Raw genomic sequence first — 10,015 nt, 5'->3', positions numbered from 1 at the left:
TCGGACACCCCGGTTCTGTTTGCTTCACCGGGTTTCCCTCCCGTCGAGTCGACAGGCATGACGGACAGTAGCACCGCCGCTCAGGTTATAGGCAGCGGTGTCTCATGCCCAGTGCCGCATCAACAAGCCTCACCGCCCGACCACCGGGTCCCCCTGCCGGCGCCCCGGTGTCCGCCGGTCCCCCGACGCCTGTTGTGACATGACAGCTCGGGGAAGGAAGAAGAGGATCAAAGGTTACGGGCAGGGGTCCGAGCAGGAGCGCAGACGGGTCGGATCCTTGAAGAGAGGGGAGACGGACAGTGTGTACTGTTTAAGGATACAATCTGTATCAAAAATTAATGTGATACTTTATTAATCCCTGCTGGGTCTTGTGGCTTGCAGCCTCCAGAGGGGTCAGAGCACGGGGTGAGCCAGCCCTGGAGCCAGTTCATGTGCCCTTATACATGAGCAAGGCGGGTGCCTGCACATAGGGGTGACTGAACCTGGATCCCGGTCTCACTGGACCCCCCTGGTGTGATCTCAAGCCTTATTGTTATTCTGATTCGGGCCTATACAGCGTGGTAGCACCCACCTTTGCCTTACAGTCTCATCTGATGCACGGCCTCATAGTGTTGATCCTGGTCGAGTCCCAGTCTGCAGCGCTGTTCCCCAGGCCTGGCAGGCTCACTTGGCTGCTCCTGACCATCACCTTTACCTGCACAGCCATGGGCTGCATCCAGAGCATCGCCTGTAACAAGTCGCGCATCAAACGGGAGAACATCGTGGTGTACGACCTGTCCGCCACCATAGACCACTGCCCCACTGTCATTGAGGAGAACTCGCCCATAGTGCTTCGATACAAGACGCCCTATTTCAAAGCCTCGGCGCGGATTGTGATGCCCCCTATTCCGCGCAATGAGACCTGGGTGGTGGGCTGGATCCAGGCGTGCACCCAGATGGAATTCTACAACACCTATGGAGACGTCGGCATGTGAGTTCACACCTCTGTCACCTGCGTCCTCATTACACCTGTGTGACGCGTTTTCAGCCGCAAAAAAAAGTGTGCGTGTGCCGTGCGCATGCAGTGATAGATAGCCTGCATGCATGTTCGAGCAGTCCATAATAATAATTCATGCTTGTGCATCACACTGAGTTGCATAGAGGAGCATTTGTGCACGCAGCAGGTTAACTGTGCTTGTCAGCCTCCTTCATTCAAACGCCCACCGACAGATTCTGTTCCTGTGACTCTGGCACCTAAATAGAAAAGCTGCTATTAGAGGAGCTAAACAACAGTTGATGCTCTCACACTCAAATTGTGCCCACGGAGACATGTCCTCCCCCACGCACCCCCCACGACACACATACATTATCTGGAGGGCATATGTGAGGGGGTGTTTAATCCTGCTGGGTTTAGGGAGTAGGTGGGTTTAGGAGTGAGACATTGGGGCTTAGGGTGGTTTAAGGATTGGTCCTGAACGCACAGAGAATAGAAGGAAGGGGGACACCGGATGACAACAACTGTTTGGCACAACAAAGAGATGATGATAATCCACTGACATACTGAACCACTAGACATCACGTGGCTGTTGTAGTTTCACTGCAAGCATTTAAAGTGTTATTATCTATCTGTTAGTATCCTTATAAACTACATTTTACAACTTTCACACATCGGATACATGCCAGCAATCCCTTATAATAAAATAATGCTATCACTTACTAATTGAGTCACAGTTCAGGGTTTCTACCTGTGAAAGTAGACACTAATGACCATTTTCTTTATCAATTAATCTGCCAAGTATAATTTCAAGCAATTATTTTGTCTAAACATGTCAAAAATGTTTTTTTTTTTTTTAAACTTTCCCAGAGAGCCCAAGATCAAATCTTAGAATTGCCCCATTTGTCAGAAAAACAGTCCCAAACCTCCCAAAAGTATTACAGTTAGCTCAGACCTCTGATTGTTTGATATATGCCTGAAATGATTAACAAGAGAATTGATAACAAATTTAAAAAACAATCGGATCATTTTCAGCTGACTGACCAACCAATTAAACCATTTCAGCACTATGTCACAGGAATTTTCTTCAACATCACAACTATTTTCATTTATCAGTTCATCTATAGGGCCAACTTTTGAATAATGTATAAGAATGTATAGACAGCTTATATGGGGGAAGAATACTGATTGGAGGAACATATAATAAAGGAACATTCATCTGTAAAATGACCATTTCTATACCATTTACTCACCCTCCTTGAATTCTTTAGGAAAAAAAAAAATTTTCTCGCATGTCTTCTTGGTGAATGGAGAATCTGAAAACTGAGAAAAATCTTGATGAATTGAAGTAAACAGGGGCCGCATTTAACAACATTTAAATAATATCAAAACATCCATTTATAAATTCTCACACAACTCATGTGATATAACCTTAGATTATGTATGTATGTTTTCTGTTTTTAGCTGTTTTTTTTTCCTTTTTTATCCTTTTTATAATTAGACTGTCATGCTTTTAACCTGTAGCACTTTGAGATTTCCTGTAATGTAAAGTGCATTACAAACAAAATGTATTATTAGATAGATAGATAGATAGATAGATAGATAGATAGATAGATAGATAGATAGATAGATAGATAGATAGATAGATAGATAGATAGATAGATAGATAGATAGACTTTATTTATCCCAAGCTGGGAAATTACAGTGTAGCAGCAGCATTACACACATAGACAATAACAACACAATTAAATAAAAAGAACAACCTAGGCATACTTCAAGCAATAAAATATAATACAATAAAAATACAATAAATTGTAAAGTGTCTAAAGAAGGAGTAGAATAGAATTCCAGTGCAGAATAAATATGAATATAAAGTATAAAAATGTTGGTGCTGTGAAACAAATAAGGTGCAATGAACAGTGTGCATAAAGAACACATAAAGTGCATAGACAGTATGTAATGAACCAGGCTATTATTTGTTATTGTACAGTGTGATGGCATGTGGAAGGAAAGATTTTTTATATCTCAAATTATTATTATTAGTCTTATTTATCCTGTCGTTCCCTGACGGTCACATCCTGCCCGTCTCTCTTGTATTTATGTTTATCTCTTGTATTTATGTTTATAATATTTATATATATATATATAGTAATTTACAATATACATGTATAGGTATTCACAATGTAATATAAATTGTTTATAGTATATGTATATATATAATTATTTATTATATTTGTATGTGACTATATTGATTATTCACATATGTATGTATATACTGACCCGTTAAGGGGTAGGACTAGATTTTTTACTTATTCCTACCCCCTTTCGAGCTTGCAGAAAGTGTCTGTTTTTTTTCAATTTTTTGTTGCTTTTTTGTTTTGTTTTTTACTTATTCATCTATTAATATTTAAACTTGTTTTTTTATTGCTTGCATGTTCGAAATAAAGACAATCAATCAATCAATCAATCAATCTCCTCAGGTCGAGCTGGGAGCTGCCTCAGCTACGAGAAGGCCTGGTGAGGGCCATCAGCGACTCAGACGGCGTGAGCTATCCCTGGTATGGAAACACAACAGAGACCGTCACCATAGTGGGCCCCACCTCCAAACCATCCCGCTTCATTGTTAGCATGAATGACAATTTTTACCCCAGCGTCACCTGGGCTGTGCCAGTGAGCGAATCCAACACACCCTTACTGACTAACATCAAAAGGGACCAGAGCTTCACCACCTGGCTGGTGGCGCTGAACACCACGTCCAGAGAAAAGATCCTGCTCCACACCATCAAGTGGAGGATGAGGGTCGATATCGCGGTCGACCCGTCCCTGCCTCTGGGCTCCAGGGCCCGGCTGGTGGGCCGGGTGCACCAGGACCAGCCGCGGGTGCTGACCCGCATGGAACCCATCCCTCCCAACGCCATGGGGAGGCCCAACGCCAACGACGCCCAGGTTCTGATGTGGAGGCCGAGGAGAGGGCCTCCGCTTGTTGTCATACCACCTAAGTAGAGCGTTGAGAGCATCTGATTGGCCGTTATATCATCTATATTATGATTGTTATATCATAGCAGTGAACAGGACAATCAGATGAAAAAAAACAGACAAAAGATCTATAAGCAGGCGGAGACACAAATCAGAGTTGCAGTCTTTTGCGTGTAAAATTGAGGGGACAACTGCCTTAATTCCCCACTGCTGCCTTTGACGATCCAGAAAGTATGTTGATCTCCATATCTGGAGGTGTTGAGCCGTTTGGGTGTCTCGGCCTTCACTCCAGCCCAGCACAACTGAGCAAAACTAACTGAGAATTCGCCATTAGTGCTGGGATGTAACGCTAACCTGTACTGTAGCTACTCAGGCCCAGAAAGACAAGATCAAAAACAAACCCTGTTTAAAAAGGTTCTTCAGCCTTAATGATGATGTACTGGCCTGCTCTGTACTGTACAGTAAAGTGCTGTGTAAGAGTGCAACCAAGGAAAGGTGATAGTTTTTCTGTGTCATACAACACTGCTGAGGGGTGTATTCATTACGGACAGAGATAACTCTAATATCAACTGTTACTGGATGATGTGCTTTTAGAGATGACGTGAGTGTGCGTGTGCAGGCATGTGTGTTTGTGGTTGTGTGTTTTCTATAATGAAGACCCAGGGTTGGGTCCGGTCTTGCTGCTTTGTCACACCAGACTGCCTCACACACACACACACAGTCACACACACCAGGGGCCTCATTCATGATTACTGTATGCTACTGCTTTTTTCCAAGAGGACTTATAAAACATAAAGATTGTCAATACACATGCATCCTCAGCGCTACTTTGCGTTTTACATATCACAGAAAATGTAGAAATCACAGCTTTTGGATTTGATGATGTGCACATGGTTTGTGCATTGAGAAGAATCTTAAATGAAGCCCTGCAGCAGGATTGTTTTTTGTTTTTTTTTAAATCACAAATGGCCAGTTCATCCGAGCTGCAGAGCTTCTCCCTCCCTGCCTTTTGAAAGCCAGTGATGCCTGTGTTGATGACAGCCTTCTACAGTAGAAAACATTACATTGTCTTTCCCATGACCCATCTAATCGGATTTGTGAGGTGAAGAAGCAAGGTTACTTTATTTTACGAGTAATAAAATTAGTTTGCCTTCAGTGGCTGCAAGAGAACAAACAGAGCTGTAACAAGACTTTATCCGGTCAGCATTTGTTGTTTAGCAGCAAAGATTGTCATGAAAGAGAACTGTATTTTACACTAGCCGTAAAGAATCAGTTCACCTAAATTACAAAGTAAAGTATCGAGCCATGCAGACATTTGGGAATTTATCAGTCCAAGTTTCGGTCAGTGCGAGTTGTGCCTCCAAACCAATTCAATGGAGGTGAATGAAATACCTTTTGTGATTCGTACTTATATCTATAAAAAGTAATCTGCTATAAATCATATTCAACCGAAGCAATTGGGAGTCAGTAGGTGCAGCCTAATACAACCCATACGGATAATCAACCTGGTCTCACAGGAATCCGTGAAATAGCCACGGAATCACTCAAATTTCCGTGAAACTGACACGGATTTCGCTACAATGCAAGTTAATGACAGTCATATCCCGTGGCTATTCCAACATACAAAGTGATTATGTACATTCACTGAGTGAATATTTAGAAAATAAAACATATATTTCTCGCTAGAAATGTGATCAAAATCCATTTTTATGCAGAAACTAAGTCAAAATATTGATTTTTTCACTAAAAATGAGAGAACTGTCCGCCATGTTTTTTGTTCTGACCGCCGGAACCTTAAAAGTCACGTGACTTGGAACAAACCAATAGGAATAAATATCCATGGAATAGCCACGGGATATGACTGTCATTAACTTGCATTGTAGCGAAATCCGTGCCAGTTTCACGGAAATTTGAGTGATTCCGTGGCTATTCCACGGATTTTGAGATAAGCGAATCCGTGACTATTTCACGGATTCCTGTGAGACCATGTTCGGATAATTGTTAATCAGTGGTGACCTCTAGTGGCCGTAGGAATTATGAGAAAGTCAGGTGACGTAGTATAAAGATCGACAAAGTCCACATAGGGAGATCAGGGTGGGCAGATGGGTCAAAAAACAAAAAACTCTGATCCAGGAGTGTACTGCAGCCCTGAAACTGCTTCCTTTATTGCAAGAACATAGTTTGGTCTGGCATGGCTAAAGATTCAACAGCAATATGTTTCCAAAAACAGCATCTCTGTTAGTCTGGATAATCCACAGACTTTGTCAGAGGAACTTTTATTTTCATAGGAAGCATTGACAATAAAAACTTTCTGATTAGACCTGCTGATATAGATTTGTGTTAAAACAATGCACCACAGGTGACACTTCATTCATTGTATTGGGTGGAGGCATACATGCATACTGATAGAAGTAAGAAAATGTGTTGTTTTTTGTAATTTGGGTGAAGTGAGTCTTTTAAGATTAGTGCAGTATTTGATTTACACAAACAGCATTTTGTGCCATTATGATCTTTTGAAAAAAATGTTTTTATGAACATCCATGACTACAGAATATGATCGTTTCATCATGTTGACTCTGAAAATGTTGTTTGTTGTTTTCCGGGCAGGTGTATACATTGTATTTCTGTATGAACACACTCAGCAAAGAGTGGGCCAGCGAAACAGGTCGCACTGAAGTGCTGAGCTGGTCCACAAGAGACAGAGATGAAGAGAGACGGAGGATGTAACCATGTTATACTACCCATGCTGCTGCTCATTACTCCTGGTGCAAACCGAACGAGCCTTCACACACACACATACACACCTCATCTGGAAGGACCCTCGGAGTGTTTTGTTGCACGCTCTGCAACACACTAATCATATAGAGGCATGGATAGTGGATATTATAACAACATGCCTATTGTAGCCATGACAGGAGCCGTTTGTGAGGCACGTTGACAATCAAGGGAAACAGCTAGAGCAGCACTTTTAACTGGAGAATCAAAGGAGGTGATCTTAACTGGTGCAGAGGATTATTGAGGCTTTTATAGGGGGAAAAAAAAGCGAAAACTTTTTTCACGTTGCCCCAATTGATATAAAGTGTAAGCGAAAATACATTTATACTTGACCGTGAGGTCACGCAGTCTGCTGTCTGTGTGTATCAGGGCCTCAAGTGTCTTTTACAGTAACAGATGTGCCTGAGGACTGGAGGTAGAGCAGAGTACGGCCCTTCATGAGGAGTTTGACTCATTAGTTCCTTCATGTTCTGCTGATTTGACTGGAGTCTAATGCAGTTGTTGGTTTGGGTAACGGTGTTTTACAGTGTTATAATATGATATGAAGGACATGAAAGTCTGCCGTGTTACAGTCCTTTCTCTCAGACTGTCTGGCTTTTGCATGCAGTGTTTTTAAACTCATTAAAACAAATGCCAAAAATATCCAAAGCGTGAATTTATTCATGTCATGTCGTCTGCAGTTCTCAGGCGATATGCCAAGTATTAAATTAGACAAGTTTGACTTATAATTGTAAAAAGAATTACCTTAGAGCAGTAGTTCTCAACCTTTTTGAGTCGCGACCCCCAGCTCACTTTATATTTGATTGCTACTTTTGATCTAAGTCCTTGATACAAGTTTAAAGGTCCATTCTGACCTCCTGAGTGTGTAACAGTCAGCTTCAAGCCAGAGACTCCTTGGAAAGTAAGAACTTGATACTTTGGGATTTGTCAGAAAAGACACAAAATTACCCAAAAAATAATCAAATTGACCACAAAATGATCAAAAAAGACCAGAAATTACCAAAAAATGACATAAAATTAAGCAAAAAAGGACTCAAATTGACCCCCAAATGACAAAAAATGACCAGAAAAAGACTCAAATTGACCTAAAAAGAAGCAAAATGACTAAAAAAAGACACAAATTGACCTAAAAAGACACAAAATGACCAAAGAAAGACACAGAATTACCCAAAAAAAGAAACAAAACGACTAAAAAAGACACAAAATGACCCAAAAAAGACGCAAAATGACCTAAAAAAGACAAAATGACCCAAAAAAGACGCAAAATGACCAAAAAAGGAAACAAAACGACTAAAAAAGACACAAAATGACCCAAAAAAGTAATAGTAAAAAACTAATAATGTCACAATTTTGATAGATGTTGTGGAGATGCAGAGAAAAAGGAAAATTTGTGTCTAGTTTTTTTACATTTTAAAATACAAAATATTATAAATATAAATATTATAAACATAAATACTATAAGCGCCCAATGTAATGTTTATGTCACATCACAGATCTTTGACATTTAGGGATAGTGTTTTTGAAAACACATCAGAAATGGTGGTATATCCCCCATAACTTTCCTTTAAGGATAACTGGCTCTGGGTTCTTATGGGTTAAAGCAGCTATTCTCAACCTTGGGGTCGGGACCCCAATTGGGGTCGCGAGATGATTTCTGGGGGTCGCCAAATCATTCTGGAAGTCAGCTCTGTCTCCACTGTGTTAAAGTGTTCATGTGTTAATGCGTTTTAGTCTTTTTGGTCATTTGGTGTCTTTTTTTGGTCATTTTGTGTCTTTTTTGGTCATTTTGTGTCTTTTTTTTGGTCATTTTGTTTGTTTTTTTGGAAAAGTTGGTGTGTTCTAAAACTTTTGACCAGTAGTGTATGTCAGAACAAGAGAGAATTCCTTCATTAAAAGAAAAGCAAAGAACAGCGCTGAAGGCTCCTCTCCATGGTTTCGCTCTGCATCAACATCAGAGCATGACTAAAGTTTGCCAGAGCACACCTAGACAAAGTGAAATTATCTGGGCACAGGAATAGAAGATATGTTTGGCACCAACCTGATACAGCACAAGAACTTCATACAAAGAGGCGTTTAGCTGCAGCAGGCCCGGCCAGCTCACCATCGGCAGCTCCACTATCAATTCTTTATTCTATCAGGAAAATGTGAGGCCATCTGTGCAGGAATTGAAGCTGAGCTGATGATGTGGACCATTCAACTTGACAATGACCCAAAACATTCAAATAAATCGACCAAGACAGAATTTTTTGAATGGCCAAGTCAGAGTTAGGATCCTAATCCTGCTGAGATTTGAAACCCCTCAAACATCTCACAGCTGAATGAATTCTGCATGAGGAGCAGAAAAACTTTCCCCAGCTGATAGACAGTTATAAGAAAATCTGCAAACGTTTTCCTCAGTAGAGACCAAGGTTATTATAGTTAACGAAAACTAACGAAATAACGAAAACTAGAATTGAAAAAACATTTTCGTTAACTGAAATAAAAATAAAAACTAGAGTTTTTAAAAAAAACGATAACTAACTGAAACTGTATTGCGTGGTTACAAAACTAACTAAAACTAACTAAAATTATAGTGAAAATGTCCTTAGTTTTCGTTTTTGTCAACTTTTTTCATTCATAATTCAGTGTTTCTATTTGAACATACAACACATGGTAAATATGTTTACTGAGACTGGGATGTCTACACTAGAACCAAAATTCAAAACACCCAGAACTGTAAGAGTTAATAACCTTATTGGGGCTGAGATGATAAACCAAAGGAAATAAACGCAAAATTTATTATGACCTCTTTGAATCTGGCACCCAACACATAGCCCATTACAAAAAAAACTAAAACTAACACTAAAACTAATAAAAACTAAACTAAAACTAAGCATTTTCAAAAAATAAAAACTAAACTAAAACTAGCAAACTCACTCTAAAAACTAACTAAAACTAACTGAATTTGAAAACAAAAATTCACAACAAAATTAATGAAAAATCCAAAACTATTATAACCTTGGTAGAGACTGGCCTTGTTGTTAATTCTTATACTGGTTTATTCGTTTTTTTTAGATATACACTACTGGTCAAAAGTTTTAGAACACACCAACTTTTCCAGAATTGAATTGAAAATGATGCAGTTTAATGTCTCAGTGTACTCTGAAATGAATGCACATTTGCAACATTTAAAATTCTTTATTGAGCATGATAGTGTTTTGAAAGTTAAAAAAAGATTCAAAATCACATTTTATGTTGGACTAAAGGACTAAAAAAAGACACAAAATGACCAAAAAAAAGACACAAAATGAC

At 39.9% G+C, this 10,015-nt stretch overlaps 1 protein-coding gene across 1 annotated transcript; it reads left to right on the top strand.

The window, feature by feature from the left end:
• Positions 1–289: 289 nt before the first annotated feature.
• On the top strand, positions 290–4,460 carry fam78bb (family with sequence similarity 78 member Bb). Its single transcript, XM_059340322.1, has 2 exons — positions 290–970; positions 3,454–4,460. Exons 1-2 carry the CDS (start codon positions 594–596, stop codon positions 3,974–3,976), a joined length of 900 nt encoding a protein of 299 aa, XP_059196305.1. The 5' UTR covers positions 290–593; the 3' UTR covers positions 3,977–4,460.
• Positions 4,461–10,015: the final 5,555 nt, after the last annotated feature.

This window comes from Centropristis striata, chromosome 9, assembly GCF_030273125.1.
Source record: "Centropristis striata isolate RG_2023a ecotype Rhode Island chromosome 9, C.striata_1.0, whole genome shotgun sequence".
In the NCBI taxonomy this organism is placed as follows: Eukaryota; Metazoa; Chordata; class Actinopteri; order Perciformes; family Serranidae; genus Centropristis; species Centropristis striata.
The sequence above is the reverse complement of the archived record's forward strand: the minus strand, read 5'-3'. Positions and strand labels throughout refer to the sequence as shown.

Coding starts and splice junctions, on each gene's coding strand:
- fam78bb (XM_059340322.1), top strand. CDS start 594: ATGCACGGCCTCATAGTGTTGATCCTGGTCGAGTCCCAGTCTGCAGCG. Junction 971..3,453: donor ACCTATGGAGACGTCGGCAT/GTGAGTTCACAC, acceptor CAATCTCCTCAG/GTCGAGCTGGGAGCTGCCTC.